This window comes from Rana temporaria, chromosome 2, assembly GCF_905171775.1.
Source record: "Rana temporaria chromosome 2, aRanTem1.1, whole genome shotgun sequence".
Taxonomy (NCBI): domain Eukaryota; kingdom Metazoa; phylum Chordata; class Amphibia; order Anura; family Ranidae; genus Rana; species Rana temporaria.
In genome coordinates this window covers 456,685,749-456,707,844 of record NC_053490.1, presented here as the reverse complement: position 1 = coordinate 456,707,844, position 22,096 = coordinate 456,685,749, and the positions used below count along the sequence as shown (strand labels likewise).

General features: G+C 43.2%; 1 protein-coding gene across 1 annotated transcript in view; it reads left to right on the top strand.

The window, feature by feature from the left end:
• The first annotated feature begins 312 nt into the window (after positions 1-312).
• Positions 313-22,096, top strand: part of TP53I13 (tumor protein p53 inducible protein 13) — a 35,231-nt gene continuing 13,447 nt past the window's right edge. The window contains exons 1-5 of the mRNA XM_040338557.1: positions 313-565; positions 7,803-7,877; positions 15,392-15,427; positions 16,619-16,677; positions 18,597-18,675. Of these exons, the coding sequence (XP_040194491.1) occupies positions 494-565; positions 7,803-7,877; positions 15,392-15,427; positions 16,619-16,677; positions 18,597-18,675 (321 nt within the window). The 5' untranslated portion in view covers positions 313-493. The remainder of the gene's footprint in view (positions 566-7,802; positions 7,878-15,391; positions 15,428-16,618; positions 16,678-18,596; positions 18,676-22,096) is intronic.

Sequence of the window (22,096 nt, the reverse complement as noted above, 5' to 3'; positions counted from 1 at the left end):
CAAAAAAAAAATTGAGCACCAGTCTCCACTGCTCAGTGGTCAGGTGATCATTCAGTTCTCAGTCTTTGAGTCAGTGGGGGGAGGGATTACAGCTGCATAGAGGTAAGTATGTTTCTTTATTTCCCATCAAAGTATATAAAGTACTCCCTCTGTAAATGTCAGCCTTTCTGTACACAGTGCTCCATCTCCACTCTGCACACCTTATCGGCACTCTGCAGGGAATCAGTATCAGCCAACGTGCTCTCTTAGCCCCGCCCTCTCTCCGCCTCCTGGGAGGAAGCTTGTCTTATGAAAACATTACAGCGGTGGATGTGACGCCGCAGACGCGTTGTAATTGGTGGGTGGAGTGGAGAGGAAGCCAATGTGGTTCAGCTTGGATGGTCGTGCCTCCCGTGATTGGAGGAGACGCGGCCCGGCTGAGAAAAGGTGACGTATCGGTGACACTGCTAGCGGCAGGCCGAGTCTCCAGGATGTTGAGCCGATAGTGGCCGAGATGTGGCGGGTGTGTACGCTGTGCGCTCTGCTGGTCTCCCCGGTGCGGAGCTCCGTGTGTGATGATGGCCAGGTGAGAGGAGCCATGCCAGGCTGTGCTGTGTTCTGTGTGCAGCTCTGTCCCCTTCATACTGCATGAGAATTGTGTTCTAGAGCGTACATAGACTTGAACTAAAGGCAAAACGTGTTTAATTATGGAGAGAGTAATGGTGGGTTATAACTTCTGTCAGTTTTCATAGTCCTCTCTGTCCCCTTGGGAAGCTTTCCCTTTACTTCCTGTCCCATTGCCAAAACAGGAAGTGGGTGTCACCAGAACTAGTGTCCCCATTGGAATATTTCCCTCAACTCCTGGAGACAATCCAATAGTCTGTGCATTTTTATTTTTCAATCCTCAGAGGACAAATCAGGTTAATCTCCCTAACGGGGACCCAGAATAAAAACCTGACAGGGGTTCTAATCCCCTCCACTCTATCCAACACTAAAATCAGTTTTACTTATTTATTTTTTATACACTTTTACCACTTCACACTGAGTGTATGCGCCTATGCACAGATATGGGTCTTTATATACACCACTGTGTTTTGTGCTGAGAGCGATCTCCTAACACGAGATTGGGAAACGGGAGACCCAGTTCCTGATCGCTCTGATTGATTGGTTATGATTGTGATCAGTCGCTGTAAAGCCTGCTGCTGTGCTTCCCCTTTTTTGTTTTCCTTGTGAATGGAGAAAAATATACATTGTATACAAGATATATAATCCACTGTAAGTGCCAGTTCAGCGCGACTTCCAATGTGACTTGCAAAACCACTTCTGTATAGAAGTCAATGCAAGCCGCTCCGAACTCCCCCCAAAGTACACACAACTTTTTCTAAGTCGAAGCAACTTGAGTCGCTATTAGAACAGTTCCATTGCAATGCTTGTCAGGCTGCCAAGTTATACCAAGACCAATTCTTTTCTCAAGCTTTTTGTTTACATGTCAAAGTCTGTATTTTTTGCTAAAATATTATATAAAAAAAAAAAAGTGTATGTATGTATGTATGTGTGTGTGTGTGTGTGTGTGTGTGTATATATATATATATATATATATATATATATATATATATATATATATATATATATATATATATATATATATATATATATATATATATATATATATATATATATATATATATATATATATATATATATATATATATATATACATACATACATACATACATACATACATACATACATACATACATACATACATACATACATACATACTCTCACACACTAGAGGTGCACCGAATGGAAATTTTGGTGCTGAAACCAAAAATGACAGTTTTTAATATATAAAATTTGTGTTTTATTTGACTTTTTAAAATAATATGAATTGGTGGTCGACCGTTATCAGCACCATAAAGGGATACCAAAGGTTTGTGTGTTTTTTTTTTTTTTTTTTTGTTTTTTTTTTTAACAAACTGCGGCTCCTCCCCGCAAGAGCTAATCCCCCCCCCCCTCTGGGAAGCTCTCTCCCGGGGGGTTACCTTGTGGGCACGGTCCTGTGTGATACACTCGGCGGCCGTAGCTGCCAAGTGTATGGACTCAGTCCCGCCACGCCGCATCATTGATTTGATTGACGGCAGCGAGAGCCAATGGGTGCGCTGCTATCAATCATCCAATGAAGAGCTGGGGGAAAGCATCGCGGGATCACGCTCATGGAGATTCGGGGCTCAGGTAAGTAAAACGGGGGGCCGGTGACTGCAAGGTGTTTTTTCACCCTAATGCATAGGATGCATTAAGGTGAAAAACACGAAGGTTTACAACCCCTTTAAGGCTGCTTTCACACTGGGCCCACACTGTGTTAGCAGTTAAGCGCCACTCATTGTAGTGGCGCTTTTCAGCCTCTAGCAGGGTGCTTTTAACCCCCCCACGAGCGGCTGAAGAAAGGGTTACAATCGCCCGTGTTCTAGCACTTCCGAACCGCTTTTCAGGCACTTCAGAAGCACTGACATTGGGCAGGGGCAGTGTAGGAGCGCTGTATACATCACTCCCACACCGCCCCAAAGATGCTGCTTGCAGGACTTTTTGTAACGTCCTGCGCGCACACCACCCTAGCCTGAAAGCACTCGGGCTTTCACACTGGGGTAGCATGGGAGGCGCTTTACAGGTGCTATTTTTATCACTTAAATTCCTGAAAAACGCCCTCAGTGTGGAACAGGTCTTGGCTCAAGAGAAATGCATCCCTTTAAATTCTGTGCATGTCTTCACACTGGTCCTTTGCGCTTCCTGCTCCATTTTTGGTCAGTTAAAAAACGCACCAAAAACACATTTCCCCTTTGAGATGTATTAAAAACGCAGCAAGAATGCATCAATAACACACCCGTGTTCCATTTTTGATGCAGTTTTTAAATCACATGACCTATTAAAAACACACCCATAAGCACAGTAAAATTGCATGCGTTTTTGGCATCTAATAAAAAATAAAATATATCTAATATTTTTTAGTAGCAGAGGCCCCAGGCCTAGTGGGGGAATGATGAGTCTTGCATCTTTTATGTCATACGGTCTTTGTGCAGCAGTATTTCGAACACAAATTTTGGGGAAAAAATACACTTTGATGAATTTTTAATTCACACAATATAATACCCGATTTTTGGAGTAAATTATAAAACATGATGTTACGTTGAGTAAATAGAAACCCAACATGTCGCGCGTTAAAATTGCGCATGCTCATGGAATGGTGCCAAACTGCTGTATTTAAAAATCTTCATGGGCGATGCTTTAAAAGCCTTTACAGATTAAGGGCTAGTTCCATGTATTGCTATGGCTCTAGTTCACACCATGCTCCGGTTAGGTTCCGGTGCAGAAACTGACTGCATGGTGTGAACTAGAGCCATTGGAATACATTGAAAACGCTGTGCATGCATTTTGTGCAGATAAAAAGCACACAGAACTGAATCTGGTGTGAACTAGCACTAACAGTTTAGCATTACACAGGAGGTCTGGTGTAGGATTATTGCTCTCGCTCTGATGTTTGCCGTGATACCTCACACATGTGGTGTGATCGCTGCTTACATATGCGTTCAGGACCAGTGCATGCATTCACGCTTGCGCATCAGCGCAGGGGCTCTTTAAAAAGTTTTATTTTTACACAACATCACTTCTGAAGTTGAATTTTGTCGTACGAGAATTTTCGTATGAAAGTAACCTCTTCACTTTCGACATGAGACTAGCATGCAACAAAAAATGGACGAAGATTTGTCTAATAATCTGATAGTGTGCACGAGGCTTTCGTTTATCTTTATAACCTTTAAATCCGGGCTCCTCAAACTACGGCCTGCCGAGGACATTTATCCGGCCCACCCCACCCAGGGCCGGATTCCTGACAGGCCAGGCCTCGTGGCGGGGCGGTTGTAACAACAGCGGGAGACTGCTGTGTCATAGAGATCACTGTTAAAGATTTGGGCGTGCTGTTATACAAGTCCCTCCTCCTGTTCTGTCTATGACGCAAGCTGGTCTAGGAGGAGGGGTGGGACTTTTATCACAGTGCGCCAAAACTTTTCACAGTGAGCCGTGACAGCAGGAGATGCCCAATGTGTACAACTGGTGCAACATTGTTTGGCACAGTAAGGCTGTGAGGGGGGCTTGCAATGATGGTGAGGGGAATTTGTTCATTATTTTTTCTTTGTTTTTTTTTTTTTTTAACTATAGTTCGGCCCTCTAACGGTCTGAGGGACAGTGAACTGGCCCCCACCCTGTTTAAAAAGTTTGAGGACCCCTGCTTTAAATGATTTCAATAATGTTCTCCACCATCACAGTACAATATAATGTTTAGCTATAGCCTGATAAGTAAACTTTTTGTTTTTTTCTTCTTCTTTTCCTCCTCCCAGTAAAAGGTGCAAAAGATTTCCACAGTGCAATATTTGCTGAGAGCAAAGCTTCAATTTGCAAATATTGTGAGGAGAAATATTATTTTCCAAATGTTACAAGGATGACTTAACACACCCTTGCATGCCAGAGGTGCCCTAGATACATTAAAACATTCTTTGGAATGAAATTATGAGGACCATACTGAGAGTGCAAGTAGATTCCCCCCCCCCCCAGAGTTCTCATTCCAGAAACACTTTCTGCTGCTTGTGGATCATTACAACGTGTTTCTTCACCAGCAGCTTTTTCAAGTAAGGAAGTGTTAAAAACCATAGGCTCACAAAAATACACAATCCCTTCTTTTATAGATCAAATGACAACTAAAAATCAGGAGAAAAGGGATCAAGCTCTTGTAAGAGGCAATATACTGCATGTAAAATAAGTATTGAACACGTCACTATTTTTCTAGGTAAATAGATTTCTTAAGGTGCTATTGAAATAATGTTCACCACATGGTAACAACCCATGCAGTCTGTAATTTCAGAAATGAACAATGATTTGAAAGGTTCCTCTGCCGAAACTAGAGTGAGAGTTGTCATGCGATTTTTGAACTGAAAAAATCATTGGTATGAACGAGGGCTAAAAAGGATTTTGGGGCTGGTGTGTAGGGGTAAGCACTTGACACTACGCCCCTCATGTGCTCCTTGCTGCAAAGGCCAGGTATAGGTTGGGGTGATTGCTATTTGTTTAATTTATCAGGGGTGCACTGGATACCTTCACAGCCATTGTGTGTTTTCAGTGCATCACTATACCTTTTTAACCTCTTCACGCTGGCGCCTCCCAGCCCTTTAAAAGGTTTATGGCTCTGGGAGGCGAGGCCAAGCTTAAGAGCACGTGATTGGCGGTCACGTGATCCGTTTAGGTGCACTGCGCACGCTCTCGGCACAGCTGTACTGCCAGCAATTTACTCATATGCAGCCCCTCGGCAGCAAAGACCAGGTGACGAGAGGCTGCGTATTTGCGTGCGGCTGGCGCCAAGGGGTTAAGGAGGAGTGTACTCCCTCCAGACATACCTGCCTTTAATCTGTCCATTATATATGCGCTCCAACTCTGGGAAACTCTCCAATTTGTAAGCGTTAGGACTGCAGTACACTGAGGTGCAGTGAAGTGGTCCTGCAGCTTATGTATATATTTGCTAATATGTGTGAAAACTAAACCCCTTGGTTTTAATGTAAACTGTTAGGTTAATTCCGTTTGTTATAGGCTGGCTGGTAAGTGAGCTGGGAATTTTTCTTTTCTTTTTGACATGTCGCCATTCCATGTTCTCCTTGCTGCAAAGGCCAGTTATAGGTTGGCTGGTTGCCATTTGTACAGTTAAGTACTTGCCAAAACAATTGACTTCCCCAGTAAAAAAAAATAGCAGCCTCAAATTGGGGAAAACAAACAGGTGGAAATTCAGTACTTGTTACCCCCAGCTTCCAAATTGCAGTGTGTAATGAAAGTTGTGGGGAATGCCGAGTGTCCTATATCTCCAGCATGGTGCAGAAGCAACTTCTGGTGAGACTTGGAATATCCAGCATTCCCTGGGATCTCCCCACAAGGATTTTACTAGTTGCTGTGGGGAGAAAGATGACAGTAGGCCAAGATCTATCTATCCTTTTTTTTTTTTTTTTTTGCGCTGTTAGACAGAACAGATATCCACAGTTCCGGTGACAAGTACAATTTTGGATAACTAACGCATTCTGTCCCATGCATAGTTTTTTTTTTTTTTTTTTTTGTACAGAACCATCGGTGGATTAATTGCCTATTGGTAAAGTTGTCCTTGGACTGAAGCCGCATGATTACGTGTAGTTTTAGCAGAAGATGATGTGGCTTATTGACCATTTTCATTCTCCGAACTTGTTGGTTTTCGCTGAAAACCAGTTTGTGAACCTCTTGTGTCCACCTGGCAGCGTCCGTGGAATGGAAACTTTTCTTATTGACCTTTTCCAGCACAATACGATATCTGTTACCACTTTAGAGCTCTGCTGATGATTTTCAGAGCTTGATTACTTTTGCAATAATTTGCTGAATGTAGATTCTGCAGTCTTTGTCATGTTTTATTTCTGCCTGTGACTCCACTGTAAAGATTATACCATGATTGTCATCCTTGTGACACCAACACCAAGAGCAAAAATTCACAAATGGAAAATTGCTTTTGCAAGACCGCTGCACAAATGTGGTGTGACCTAGTATTGCAACAATCTCAATTTTATTCTCTAGGGTCTCTGCTAAAAAAAATATTTGTTTGGGGGGTTCCAAGTCATTTTCTAGAATCCAGGAAGATTTTGCGCCGTAAGTTACGGCCGGCGTAGTGTGTTTCTTGGCGCGTGATTCATTTAAATGAAGCGCGTCCCCGCGCCGATTGAAATGCGCATGCTCCGTTTCAAAATTTCCTGCGGTGCTTTGCGCGAAATGACGTCGCACCGACGTAATTTTTTTTTTAACTTAGACGTGAGTTACGTCCTTTCCTATTCACGGACGACGTACGCAAAAAAAAAAAAAAAAAAATTTGACGCGGGAACGACGGCCATACTTTAACATGGCAAGTCTATCTATACGCCACGAAATGGCAGCTTTAACTATACGCCGGGAAAAGCCGACTAGTGACGACGTAAGAGAATGCGACGGCCGCGCGTACCTTCGTGGATCGGCGGAAAAAGCTAATTAGCATACCCGACGCAAACTCCATCCAGCGGGTGCCGAAGTATTGCACCTACGACCCGAAGGCGTACGAAGCCGTACGCTTGTCGGATCGAAGCCAGAAGCCGTCGTATCTTGGTTTGAGGATTCAAACTAAAGATACGACACAGCAAATTTGAAAGTACGCCGGAGTATCAGTAGATACGCCGGTGTACTTGCTCTGAGAATCTGGCCCTTAGTCTTTAAGTGATTGATCTGACCTCATTTGCAGACCGAAGTTTATCTTTTCAATATACAGAAAAGTGCAATGTTTATTTTTATCTGTCAGTGCAATGCTGTGATAAACTTTCCCAACTCTTTCTTTTTCTTTTTTTCTTTTCTTCCTTCGTTACATGAATCGTTGAAATGCTGGATTAAGAGCGTGTGTGGGTGTTGTTTTTTATTTTTACATTTTGTTTATTAAATTTGTTAAAACAGATATAATTTACATTTCATTTCCAATAAGCGTACAAAAGGAATCACACTTTAAAATGAATTCAACATTACATGAACATAAATAACAACAATATGGGTCTATCCTACATCCTGTGGGGGTTGTATTGAGATTGCGATTTATTTTTATTTTTTTTTAAATATTAATTGTGCAGCTCTAGTTCATAGAATACAAATTTCACTAATAATTTAAGCAAGATATAAACCTAGGCTAAGAAATGTGTAATAATGACCGGATATAGTAATTGTCCTTTTTAAAAATAGATTTTTCTTTCTTTCAGTTTAATATTCACTTGGACATGCCTAACAAAAGTGTCTATTCATGTTCGGGGGCCTATATTCCACCTTCCAGTCAGGTATGAAGACTTCAAAAATCTGCCAGAGGTTCCTATCTGTAAAATATTTATGGATTTAAGCTTGAGTTTATCGTGTGTGTGTGTGTTTTGTTTTGTTTGTTTTTTGCAATCGTAATAAAATCTGTTGCCATCACACTCGCTTTCAATGTGTTAAGCATTTTCTTGTTCAATTTCCTTTAGATTTATCTTAAAGCGGGAGTTCACCCATTTCTAAAAAAAAAAATTTTCTTCCCCTAGATTCCTGCTCGTTCGGTCTAGGGGAATTGGCTATTTGTATTAAAATATGAGCAGTACTTACCCGTTTTCGAGCTGCATCTTCTTCCGTCGCTTCCGGGTATGGGTCTTCGGGAGCGGGCGTTCCTTCTTGATTGACAGCCTTCCGAGAGGCTTCCGACGGTCGCATCCATCGCGTCACTCGTAGCCGAAAGAAGCCGAACGTCGGTGCGGCTCTATACTGCGCCTGCGCACCGACGTTCGGCTTCTTTCGGAAAATCGTGACGCGATGGATGCGACCGTCGGAAGCCTCTCGGAAGACTGTCAATCAAGAAGGAACGCCCATTCCCGAAGCCCATACCCGGAAGCGACGGAAGAAGATGCAGCTCGAAAACGGGTAAGTACTGCACATATTTTAATACAAATAGCCGATTCCCCTAGAGAAAACGAGCAGGAAGCTAAGGGGAAAAAGTGCCCTCTAAGGGTGAACCCCCGCTTTAAGCTGTGTAGTGTAAGGGCCTGCCTGATTACATACAAGTTTAAAGTGATTGTAAGGCTTCAGTGTTTTGTTATTTAAAAAAATAAATAAAAATCATAATTACCTCCACTGTGCAACTCGTTTTGCACAGAGTGGCCCCGATCCTCCACTTCTGGGGTCCCTCGGCGGTTCCTCTTATCAGATAAACCCCCCCCCCCCTTAGAAAAAGCACTCTCCTGGAGGGTTACCTTGCAGGCGCGCTCCCGAGTTCAGCTTTTGCTGATGAAAAAAAACACATGAGGATTTACAACCCATTTTAACCACTTAAGCGCTGGGCCTGTTTTTCAGACTCGGTGTTTGCACGTTTTAAAACATTTTTTTTTTTTGCTAGAAAATTACTTGGAACCCCCAAACATTATACATTTTTCTAACGCCCTAGAGAAAAAAAATGGCGGTCATGACAATACTTTTTGTCACACCGTATTTGCGCAGCGGTCTTGCAAGCGCACTTTTTTTAAGGAAAAAAATTACTTTTTTTTTAATAAATACAAAAATAAGACAACAGTAAAGTTAGCCCATTATTTATTTTTATTTATATATATATATATATATATATATATATATATATATATATATATATAATTATAGTGAAAGATAATGTTACGCCAGGTAAATTGATACCCAACATGTCATCCTTCAAAATTGCGCCCGCTCGTGAAATGGCGCCAAACTTTTACCCTTAATCGGCGACTTTTAAAAAACTCTATAGGTTGCATGTTTTGAGTTACAGAGAAGGTCTAGAGCTAGAATTATTGCCCTCGCTCTAACGATCATGGCGATACCTCACATGTGTGGTTTAAACACCGTTTTCATATGCGGCCGCTACTCACATATACGTTCGCTTCTCTCTCTTTTTTTTTTTTTTTTTTCTAGATTTCATTTTACACTGTTTTGTTTTTTGAAAAAAAAAAAATTGGGTCACTTTTATTCCTATTACAAGGGATGTAAACATCCCTTGTAATAGAAAAAAGAATGACAGGTCCTCTTAAATATGAGATCTGGGGTCAAAAAGACCTCAGATCTCATATTTAGACTAAAATGCAAAAAAAAATTGTCCATTTAAGACGTATGGGCGGAAGTGAAGTTTTGACGTCACTTCCGCCCTGCTATGGATACAGGTGGGGGCCATCTTGCCCTTACTCGTATCCATGCCCAGCACGAGAAAGGACCCGATCGCCTCCGCCCCTGCCGTCGACTCCGGTAAGCGGCGGGAATGGGCCCCCTCCCGCCGCCGATAACGGTGATCTTGTGGCGAATCCGCCGCAGAGACCACCATTATCGTTTACAGGACTACCGCCTGAAGAGATGGTTACCTCGGTTGTGGCAGCAGCTGCTGCTGTTACCGCGATAGCCCTCTTCAAACAAAGGAAGTATATAGTCGTGCAGCGGTCCTTAAGTCGTTAAAGTGTTTGTCTGACCTCATATTTTATGGATTTGGTAAATCCTACAGAAAAATTTGTATAATGTATGACCAGCCTTAATATGAGAATGTTCAGCTGGTTTTAATTCCATAATTTAATTGCATATCCAAACATATTGGCAATTTTCCTTTCTGTAGACTTTGAATGGAACTTTTTAGCCAGATGCCGATCGGGCCATAGCCGAAAGACGATTACAGCGCGGTCGGCTTTATTCTGGGAGGACATCCATGGGACGTCCTCCCAGAATCTTTCTCCCTGGGGCACCATGCCTCTTTCTAAATACGTTGGAGTGTCTACTTTCCAAAAAGGGATCATTTGGGGGGGTATTTGTACTTTTCTGGCATGTTAGGGTCTCAAGAAATGAGATACTCTGGCAATACATCAGGTGTAATCAATTTTCAGAGATTGGCACCATAGCTTGCGGACTCTAACTTTCTCACCAACCAAATAATATGCACCAATTTTGATTATTTTTACCAAAGATATGTAGCAGTATAAATTTTGGGCAAAATGTATGAAAGAAAAATTACTAATTTGCTAAATTTTAACCAAAACAAATACTTTTTTTTTTGTGTTCGCACAAAAAAGAAAAAGAAAAACCCAGCTGTGATTAAATGCCACCAAAAGAAAGCTCTATTTGTGTGGAATAAAAAGGACACCCATTTCATATGGGTTCAGTGTTGTATGACTGAGTAATTGTCATTCAATATGTGAGAGCACCGAAAGCTGAAAATTGGTTTGGTTAGGAAGGGGGTTTAAGTGCTTAGTGGTTAATGTGAATTTCTGTGTGATGCGCCCTGGTTCACACTGATGCTATGCATTTCCCCACATAGTGCTGCATAGCAATCACACAGTGTTCATGCGATCTGCTGCAGGTGTCAATATTGAGTTAACAGCCCCCCAAAACAGATTGGAAATTGCACTGCATTTTGCTGAATCGCATCACGTGTATGTGAACACCCATGTGATGCGATTCAGGTGCAGAGAAAAAGGTTCTAAACCATTTTGGTGCGGATGCGATTTGAGCCATACAAAATGTATAGCTCAATTCACACCTCACAGACATCGCATGTGATGTGCCCAGGAATGCAGTGCAAATCGCATGTGGCATCCTGCACCGCACACAAGTGTGAAACCAGGCTCAGTGGCATAAGACTAAACTCTTAGGCTAAGCCTCCATTCACATATAGACGATTTAAATCGCAGCGATTCTATTTTTTAATGGCACCCTAAACGCCATGCACACTTTTAGAGGAATTTGGAGGCAGAAAATAACCTCCTGCCAGTGCGTCCAGGAGCAGGAGTGTTGGCTGAAAAGATACTTGACGCGTGTTAAACATCCTGTGTGCATGAGGCCTAAAAAAAAATTTGTAGCAGGGTATTCCTAAAATCTGACTTCGTCTCCATGCAGACTATTGTGAAAATCAGTAAGCCAATCACACAAGCAGGAAATTACATTTGGGGGGGGGGGGGGGGGGGGTGGCGCTTTCTTACACCTTCAGAAAATTATAGCACTGCAGACTGAACAGAAATGATTTGTCTCAATGCTATATTTAATCTTTTTTGCATTTCCAATTTTTTTTTTTGTTTTTTTTTCATGAAAGTGGAATTGCCATTTAAAGAGAAAGTTAACCCTGATGGGTTTTACTTCCTCTTCATTTCCCTGCAAAGGTAAAGCATAATGTGTCGCTTACCTAAAAACAAAGCCTGCGATGTCCCCGCTGGCTGGAAGCCTCCACCTTCACCCCTCTTCCAGGCCCGTGGACTCCGGCTCTGTGACTGGCCAGAGTCGCGTGACCATCGGGCCACCAGTCACAGCACGATCCCTTTAGAAACGTTATTCATGCCCTTTCTAAAGTGTGCATGCACTGATGACATCGGCTCCAGCGTATATTGTAAACATCTCCTAAACCGCGGTAACAATATGTGCCCCACTGTAAGCTAACAGAGGATTGTAGTAATATTACAAGTGGCTTTACAACCACCTTAACATTGTGGCAGGAGGGTCTGTGGAACCCAGAATCCCTTGAAGAGGTTGGGAAACCCTTGTTTTAGCTCCACCTGGAACCCAAAGACTTTGGTTTCCCGGAAGCTGCTCAGCGGGTCATGGGAATAACGCAGCCGGAACGCCAGTCGGCATCGTTTTATGGTCGGAACTACGACTGTATCTTCGACTTTCGTTCTTGATTAATAAAAACATTCTTGGCAAATAATAGTTTTTATATATATCCTGTGAAATATTGCAGATAAATATTACTGTCTCATTTTAAGTAATCCAAGCCACATTTTGTCAGTCACCCTGTGCCCCTAATGGACACAGGGTAACTATATATATATATATATATATATATATATATATATACACTCTCTATCTCTTGTGACCGGCTGCCTCTCAACTTTCCCCATCTGACAGCTGCAGCGGGAGTGGCTGAAAACTCCTGCTGACGTTTGCTGGTAGGAGACAATCTGCTCTGTTAGGTAACATTAACCCTTTTGCTGCCAGGTCCATACGTCTTATGGACCTGACAGCGGGGGTATCGCACACAATCCAGTGAATGCAGCCACCGGGATTGTGTGTGTGTGTGTGTGTGTGTGTGAAAAACTGACAGGCAGACTCCTGCCTGTCAGGTGAGGGCATTCGTGCGGCTCCGCTGATGCCGATCCCTGCCATGCTATCCGTGTTCCGCTTGCCCATTGGTGGGCCCAGGAGCTCCAGGGTGAGTGGAGGGGAAGGAGAAGAGCGGACACTCATCCGCTCACTCCCTTTTTTCTGTGATATCTCTGACGTCACTTCCGGGTCAAGCTCTTGGTGTCCCTGGCTCGCTTAGCTTATCTGCATTGAAAAACATTCAGGGGACACATGCAGGGTCTTTTAGAGTCGGTTCACACAGCAGCGGCACGACTTCGGGGGCGACTCTGCAAGTCGTCCTGAGGACGACTTCAGAGGCGATTTGCAAAACGACTTCTGTATAGAAGTCAATGCAGATCGCCCCGAGCCGCCCCCGAAGTCGTACAAGAACCTTTTTCTAAGTCGGAGCGACTTGCGCCGCTCCTATTTAAACTATTATATTGCATTGAATGGGACGCGACACGTCAGGCGGCTGAGCCGCCTGTCGTGTCGCCCCAGTGTGAACCAGGTCTTAGAGTGAGTGCTGCCATAGTAGTAAGTAAAACAAAATGTAAAATATTTGCCTATTGCAAAAAATCATGGCTTGCTTCATCTTGTTAATATATTTTAGAATAGTGCATATAACAGTTGTATACATTTTAACACAGCGTTTTACTTCAGTGTTCACTGTTCCATATTTTTATTTTTTATGAACTGAGTACTACCATAGTAGCAAGGAAAATAAATTCCAGAAATAAATGAATCTAAAAAATCTACATAAATGGCAGGTGGAGTCTGTGTTTTAACTCCCCAAAAGCGGTAGCCCTCTTTTATTACTGCTCTTTGTGATACAGTGACATATTGGCACCCCTGCATTTCTGTCACAGTGCACCACTTTGCCGAGAAAATTGTTGCAATTACAAATGTTTAAGCATTCTTAGGTTTTATTTCTTTTGTTTGTAATGGTATGACACAAACAAGTGGAGACACAAACAAGTGGAGAAACAAAACCCAAATCTGACACATGCCATGCAAAACCCCAAAACCGGACTGGATACAATTATTGGCACCTTCTCAAAATTGTAAGAAATAATGGCATTCCAAGTTTGTGAGGCTCCTGTAATTTGTAATTAAACTCGCCTATATCAATTAACAGGTGCTGACAATATAGAAATCACACTGGCAACCAGTTAAAATGGTTATACATTTGTCTGAGGATCTACAGAGATCTTGATGTTTTTGTGTTCACTGAGCACAACATTGTCAAGTTTACAGCCCATGGCACTGTAGCTAATCTCCCTGGACAAAGACTGAAGAGAAACATTTATCAAAAAGTTTGCCAAAATGTACCTGAGGAAACCAAAATTTTTTAGGAGAATGTGCTGTGGACAGATGAAACCAAATTACAGCTTTTTGGTAAAGCCCATCATGCTACTCCTTTTCAGAAAATGAAATCAGACCTTTAAAGAAAAGAATAGTCAGACGGGTTCACTGATGTTTTGGGGTTGCTTTTCTGCTTCAAGCACTGGATGTCTTGACCATGTGCATGGCATTATGAAATCTGAAGACTACCAAAGAATTCTTGAGAGCAATGTAGGGCCCAGTGTCAGAAAGTTTGGTCTCTGTCAGAGGTCATGGGCCTTGCAGCAGGACAATGACTCAAAGCGCATGTCAAAAAGCACTCAGCAATGGTTTAAAACAAAGTGCTGGAGAGTACTGAAATTGCCAGCAATGAGTCCAGATCTAAATCCCATAGAGCGCCTGTAGAGGGATCACAAAACAGCAGTTTGGAAAAGAAACCCTTCCAATCTGAGAGACCTGGCGCAGTCTGTGAAAGAGTGAACCAAACCTCCAGTAAAGAGGTGTAAAGCCTCCTACACATGCTCGGCTTACTCGGCAAGAAAACTGCTGGCAGGGATTTCTTGCCGAGTATACCGTGCGTGTGTACGAGGCTTTCAGATTTCTCAAGGAGAACCTGCTCTCTATTTTCTCGTTGTGATTCTCTGCAGTGTTTTCCTGCCGAGAAACCCAAAAAGTGTGTCGCCGTGGAAACCCGCACAAGCTCGAAATAACGTTGACACATGTGTGGTAGCTTCCTAGGCATAGGTAGGGTGCAGCAAAATGGCGACGGCATCGAATGTGACGAGCGCATTTTCGACTTACGCGATGACGTCCCTGCGTTCTTGCCTTCCAAAAGAATCACGGTACATTTGAAAGGAGTGTCTGTACACTCGGGCGGCAAGAGATTCTGGCTCATGTGTACAGGGCTTAAAACTCATTGTAAAAATAACTGAAATCAATTGCTTCCTGTAACCAAGGGGTGTGCTACCAAATATTAAATTGAGGGTGACCATTTTGTCCAGTTAATTTTTTCGAAGTTTTGCGTGGAATGTGTCAAGGGGTGTTTTTTTTTTTTTTTTTTTTTCACTTTTTTTGTGTCATACCAATAAACATGAGAATGCCTAAACATTTGTAATTGCAACAATTTTCTAGGCAAAGTTGTGCATTATCTGACATGTAGGGGGTGCCAATATTTTTGGCCGTGACTGTATGTGTGGTGTGCAAGCCCTTATCTTACTGTATGTTTGACTTTGTGTGTCTTGCCAATGTCTCTTGTTTGTTATAGGTATTGGGCTTTCTTTTTATCAAGACTGCTGATTGTGTCAACATTGTACGGCCCTGTAATCAGTGACGACATTTATTTGACTTCATGCTTCTCTTTGTTCCATAATAGGTATATTCAAGTATAGCTACCAAGTATAACGAGGAGGTAAGTCGCACAGGACTGTAAACTAATCCCTGCCTCATACTGGGCTATAATACCTTAATGCTAAATTCCAGGCAGATGATAAAAAAAAAATGAAAAAAGTGGACTCTGTGCCAAAAAAATTTAAGTAATAATTGCAACAAGTGCAGCTCCAAAAATTAGTGGGTGACTTACTGTGAAGAAAGGTACAAAGGGCGCAACAAGTGTAAAATAATGTCCATATAAACACCAATTGATTAAATAAAAAAGTTCAAATTGGATACAAATGTAGGACTGGCAATGGAAATGCTGTGTTCCAGATTTATCTCCAACCACCGTGCTCTCAGAAAGTGCTAATAAAGTGCTTCACCCGATGTGACAATCAAAATGCGCTCACCAGATATATTCGGCCGTAACTTGCCTTCAGGCATGTAAGGGGTTCTTTAAAGATCCTTCTTTAATACGATCTCTCCCAAATAGAATCAATTCCTAATGGATCCAACACCGGTGTATCTTAATACAATAACTGTTTCAATCATCCGATCTGGAAACATTTTAAACGGCTCCACCGCAATGAGCCACAAAAACGGGGATAGTGTAATACCGTTTTTATGTAAAAAGCTTGCAGGGTAAAACAATGTATACCGGCAAGTACACACACAGCTATGATAGGAGGCAGCGGTCGGACTTCTCAATACAAAGCGATATGGACCCCTTGATGCATCTAAGCCGTTTAAAACTTAGACACATAGCTCCAGTGTCCAGATCTCTGACACCGCACCCCTGCACACTGGAGCTATGTGTCTGTAAGCCGTTTTGAATTTTTCCAGATCGGATGATTGAAATACACAGTTATTGTATTAAGAGACACCTGTGTTGGATCCATTAGGAATTGATTCTTCTTTCTTCTTCTCCTTCCGTTTTTTCTATTCTCTAAAATGGGTTCCTTTAAGCTAGTGCATTGTTGTTTCACTTACCATTTTTCTTTGTCTGAATTTCTCACTTCCTGTTCCTCCTCAGTAAGCTGTTCTGGCTGACTAACCCCCAGCCAGAACGACTCAGATGATGGGGGCAAGCTTACTGAGGAGAAACAGGAAGTGAGAAATTCAGACAGAGAAAATTTAGAAGGGAAATTGAAGGAAAAGGTTATCAAGTTTTACTGTGTGTAAAGGCCTAATTTATAAAATGCTCATGGACATTTCTGCTGTCTTACAGAAAACGTATACTGCCTGTATGGACGTGGTAATTAACCACACATCTCCTATACCAAATAGGTAACTCAATGCTGCATATTTCTTAAAGTGATACTAAAGTCGTGTTTTGTTTAAAAATAACAGAAACATGTTAAACTTACCTGCTCTGTTTTAGTGGTTAGATCCTCCTCTTCTCAAGTCCATGGCTGGCGCTCCTGGCCCCTCCCACCTGCCGAGTGCCCCTACAGCAAGCGGCATGCTATAGGGGCATTCGAGCCGAGCTGCTGCTCTGTGCGTCCATTCAGACATGGAGCTGCAGCTCAGACCTGCCCCCTCTCTCCTAATTGGCTCACTGACTTTGACAGCAGTGGGTGCCCGCTGCCGTGTCTCAGGCAACCAGAAGGGAGAGTTCTGGACAGCCGAGTCTCTCGTGCTACATCCCTGGATTAAGATGGGGCTCAGGTAGGTAATAGGGGAGATGCGGCACACATTTTTTTTTTTTTTTTTTTTTTTTTTATCTTAATGCATGTATGAATTCTGCCTTTTTAAAACCACTTTAGTTCTACTTTAATTGTTAAAGTAGAACTATAGGCTCTTTTTTTTTTTTTTTTTTGCATAGCGTAAGGGAGTGTCAAAAACAAGAAATGAGAGGAAATCCATGCAAATTAAGGGGATTCCTTGGGGGGGGGTCACCATAACCAGTGTCCCAGTTGTAAGTTTTCCCCTCCTATTACTTTTCTGGGAAAACACAAAATTTAGAATTTTCTTTTACTTTCAATATTAATGGTAAACTGAACAATTTAAAAATGGTGAATCTTCCTAACGGAGACACAGGTCACCGTAAGAACTGTAATAATGTAAAACACACTCTGCATGCAGCTTTCCCCAAAGCCCCCCTAAATACATACCTGAGCCCAATCTTGATCCAGCGATGTGCATGAAAGCCGAGGTTCTCTCGGCTCGCCTTTTCCTTTTTGGTGGGCTCAGATGGGGGGAGCCATTGACGGCAGCAGGAGCCAATCGGAGCAAGCAACGAGGGAGTGGGTAGTGGGGCTGAACCCGGCTCTGTTTTTAATGGACACACAGAGAGGGGCTCTGGAGTAAACTTGCACAAGTGCCCCTATAGAAAGCGGCTTCCTATGGGGGGAGGGTGGAGCTAGGAGTGCGGTGCGGGACCCCTGAAAAAGCGGAACGGGGTTGCTCTTTGCAAAACCATTGCACAGAGCAAGTAAGTAGAACAGGTTTTGTTATTTTTAATAATAAAAAAAAAAAAACTTTACCTTAACTTTTAAGCAAGTTTACCAACTCTTTAAATCCTGATCAGATTTAGCTAAAGAAATCCTTGGTGATCTTGCCATGAAGGCCCTTATTCAGGCACTTCCTGTTGTATGCCAACAGTCTCCCTATTTTGGCTCCCGTGTTGTCAATCTGTCCACATGCTCCCTGGTGGAGACTACATGTGGCTATGCTGACACACAATGAACGGATATGATCTACTGTTACTGCAAGGAAGCCATCCCATAGCCAATGCTAGAGCAATAACACCAGGAAGTGACTATGAATCCTGTAGTGATAAGTCTTTCTTACATGCAAAATAAAACCCAAAAAAAAGAATTAGATGAAAACCTTATGGGGGGAAAAAAACATTTTGTTGAAGCACCATGCTTTGGCAAAGTAATTGTCTAGTAATGGTTTAAATTTAAGGGCAAATTCTAATTTGTGTTGGACATTCCCAGACTGGATATGAAGAGTGATTTAAGACCAAAGTTGCCTTGCTGTTCTTTTAATTCTTAACCTTCATTAAAATCTGTATCAATGATTTTTTTTTTTTTTAAATGCGTTGCTGCACAATACCTTACTGAATATATTTGTTTCCTTGCCCTCCTGTGATTCTTTTCCCCAGATTTTTTATATGCAAGTGAAAACATAGTGTTTGTCCTGTTTTTTTATTATGAGTATGAAACAAAGATTAAAGCGAAAGTCTGTATGTTTATTTGTAGCGGAGTTCATCGACCCATAGAAGCAAAGTATGGTGAATACATCTACTGCCCGCCTCAGAGATGGGTGCACAATCTTCAGGTGAGTGTTTTTTGTAGATTACATGCCTCTTTTATGAGAGCATCACATATTGATTTTTTTTTTTAACCACTTGCCGCCCGCCAATGACAGATTGATGGCGGCAAAGTGGTTGTCTAAACCTGGCTGGACGTCATATGACATCCTCAGGATATTGAGCCGCTGCGCGCCCCCGGGGGCGCGCATCGCGGCGATCGTTGTTGCGGGGTGTCAGTCTGACACCCGCAACACCGATCTAGGTAAAGTGTCTCTCACGGAGACACTTTATCACGTGATCAGCCGTGTCCAATCACGGTTGATCACGATGTAAACAGGAAGAGCTGTTGATGGCTCTTCCTCACTCGCGTCTGACAGACCCGAGTAGAGGAGAGCCGATCGGTGGCTCTCCTGACAGGGGGGGTTCACGCTGATTGTTCATCAGCGCAGCCCCCCCTCAGGTCGCCACACTGGACCACCAGGGAATAAAAAAAAAAAATAGTAAAAAAAATATAAATAAAAAAAGATGCCAATCAGTGCCCACAAATGGGCACTGTTTGGCAACATGCATCCATCAGTGCCACCCCACAGTGCCAATCAGTTCCCATCAGTGCCACCCATAAGTACCCATCAGTGCCACCCATCAGTGCCGTCTATGAGTGGCCATCAGTGCCGCCTATGAGTGCCGCATACAGCGCCGCCTATCGGTGCCACCTCCTCGGTGCCCCTCAGTGCCGCCATGTCAGTGCCCGTAATTGAAAGAGAAAACTTACTTATTTACAAAAAAATCAACAGAAAAAAATAAAACCTTATTTTTTTTTTCAAAATTTTCAGTCTTTTTTTAGTTGTTGCGCAAAAAAAAAACGCAGAGGTGATCAAATACCACTAAAAGAGAGCTCTATTTGTGGGGGGGGAAAAAACGCCAATTTTGTTTGGGTACAGTGTAGCATGACCGCGCAATTGTCATTCAAAAGGCGACATGGCTGAAAGCTGAAAATTGGCTTGGGCGGGAAGGTGCGTAAGTGCCCTGTATGGAAGTGGTTAACATTTCCATTTAACATTATATCACATATCAAAAACAGTATAATAGTGTAAACATCATCATCCATATCCTATACTACCCCCCCCCCCAAAGCAGGAGGTGGGAACCTTTGTTAAACGGGGGGGGGAAGTAAAATTAACTAAAATAATTCTCCCCCCCTTCTCACTCTGAGTGAGCGAGTGAGAAACTTATATAGCGCAACACATGCGAACTGAATCGCCTCTGGGCGCTTGGTATACATTCCCTGGGCCCTCAGAAGAGATGGGTCTTGATCTTTCTTCTGAAGGCCAGGCGGTATTACCACCGTTTCCCATTGATTTCAATGGGAAGGCGTGGTATAGGAGCGGTAAACACATCTCTCCTTTACCGCTCAAAAGATGCGGCTAGCAGGACTTTTGGAGCGTTCCTGCTACCGCACCGCTTCAGTGTGAAAGCCTTCGGGCTTTCACATTGAAGCCTGCAGGGCATGATTTTTTCATGCGGTATAGCAGCGCTATTTTTAGCGCTGTACCGCATGAAAAACACCTCAATGTGAAAGGGGCTGTATGGTTGCTTCAGTTAAGACAGTGATCAGACTTCTGAGGCAACTTCCATTGAAATCAATGGATACAGGTTGCCTACAAGTCGGATTGAAGTAGTACAGGAACCATTTCTGAAGTCGGAGCGACTTCAGTAGTGTACATTAAGACGACTCCATTCACTTCCATTGATTTTCTCAACCGTGCGACGTGGGTCGACTTCAAGTCGGATCCCAGGTCGCCCCAGTGTGAACCGGCTCTTAGTGTTTGGCTGAAGCCATTTATTATCAATCAACTGTGCTTACTCTTTTTAAATCATAATGGCAACAGAGACTACCCAAATGACCCTGATCAAAAGTTTACATACCCTGGTGATTTTGGTCTGATAACATGCACACAAGTTGACACAAAGGGGTTTGAATGGCTATTAAAGGTAACCTTCCTCACCTGTGATCTGTTTGATCTGCAAAGACTTTTTATATCCTGTGTGTGTGTGTGTGTGTGTGTGTGTGTGTGTGTGTGTGTGTGTGTGTGTGTGTGTGTGTGTGTGTGTGTGTGTGTGTGTATTTATATATTTACTAAAAATATTGGGACACCTGCTTTTATAAACAAATGTGTTTTATTGACATCCCAGTCTTAAGTCCGAAGGGTTCGATATTGAGTTGGCCCACCCTTTGCAGCTATAACAGCTTCAACTCTTCTGGGAAGGCTGTCCACGAGGTTTAGGGGTGTGTCTATGGGAATGTTTGGCCATTCTTCCAGAAGCGCATTTGTGAGGTCAGGCCTGATGTGGACAGGAAGGCCTGGATCGCAGTCTCTGCTCCAATTAATTTCGAAGGCATTCTATCAGGTTGAGGTAAGGAATCTGTGCAGGCCAGTCAAGTTCTCCACCCCAAATTCGCTCATCCATGCTTTTATGGACCTTACTTTGTGTACTGGTCCAAATCATGGGGGGGAGGAGGGGGGGGGGGATTATGGTGTGGGGTTGTTTTTCAGGGGTTGGGCTTGATCCCTTAGTTCCAGCGAAGGGAACTCTTAAGGCATTGGGATACCAAGACAATTTCATGCTCCCATCTTTGTGGGAACTTCCTATTAGAATGTGACTGCGCACCAGTACATGAGCAAGGTCCATAAAAACATGAATGAGCAAGTTTGGGGTGGAGCAACTTGACTGGCCTGCACAGAGTTCTGACCTCATCCCGGTAGAACACCTTTGGGATGAATTGGAGCAGGGACTGCGAGCCAGGCCTTCTCGTCCACATCGGTGCCTGACCTCACAAGTGCGCTTCTGGAAAAATGACCAAACTTTCCCATAGACACTCCTAAACCTTGTGGACAGCCTTCCCAGAAGATTCAAGCTGTTAGAGCGGAGATCCACCTAAACAAAAAATATTAAAAGCCAGCAACTACAAATACGGCAGCTGCTGACTTTTAATAAATGGACACTTACCTGTCACGGGTGTCGGCAGCAGAAGACGACCAATCGCTCATCTCTCTGCTGCCCCCGCCGCCATCCTCGGTGAGGGAATTGGAAAGTGAAGCATTGCGGCTTCACTGTCCGATTCCCTACCTCTCATGCGCGAGTGGCGCTGCGCATCTTCACTGGTCCCCGCTGTGTTCTGGGAACTGTGTTTCCCAGAACACGGGGGGTGGGGGGCTGGCGCGGCGCGAAGTGGCGTAGATACCTGCAGATTCTGTGGCTATCTATGCTTGGAAGTGGGTGCAAATACCTGTATTATACAGTTATCTGCACCCCCCTGAAAGGTGCCAAATGTGACACTGGAGGGGGGGGGGGTTCCGAAAAGTGGAGGCTCACTTTTTGTGTGTACCTCCGCTTTTAAAGCCGCAAAGGGTGGGCCAACTGAATATTGAACCCTATAGACTGAGA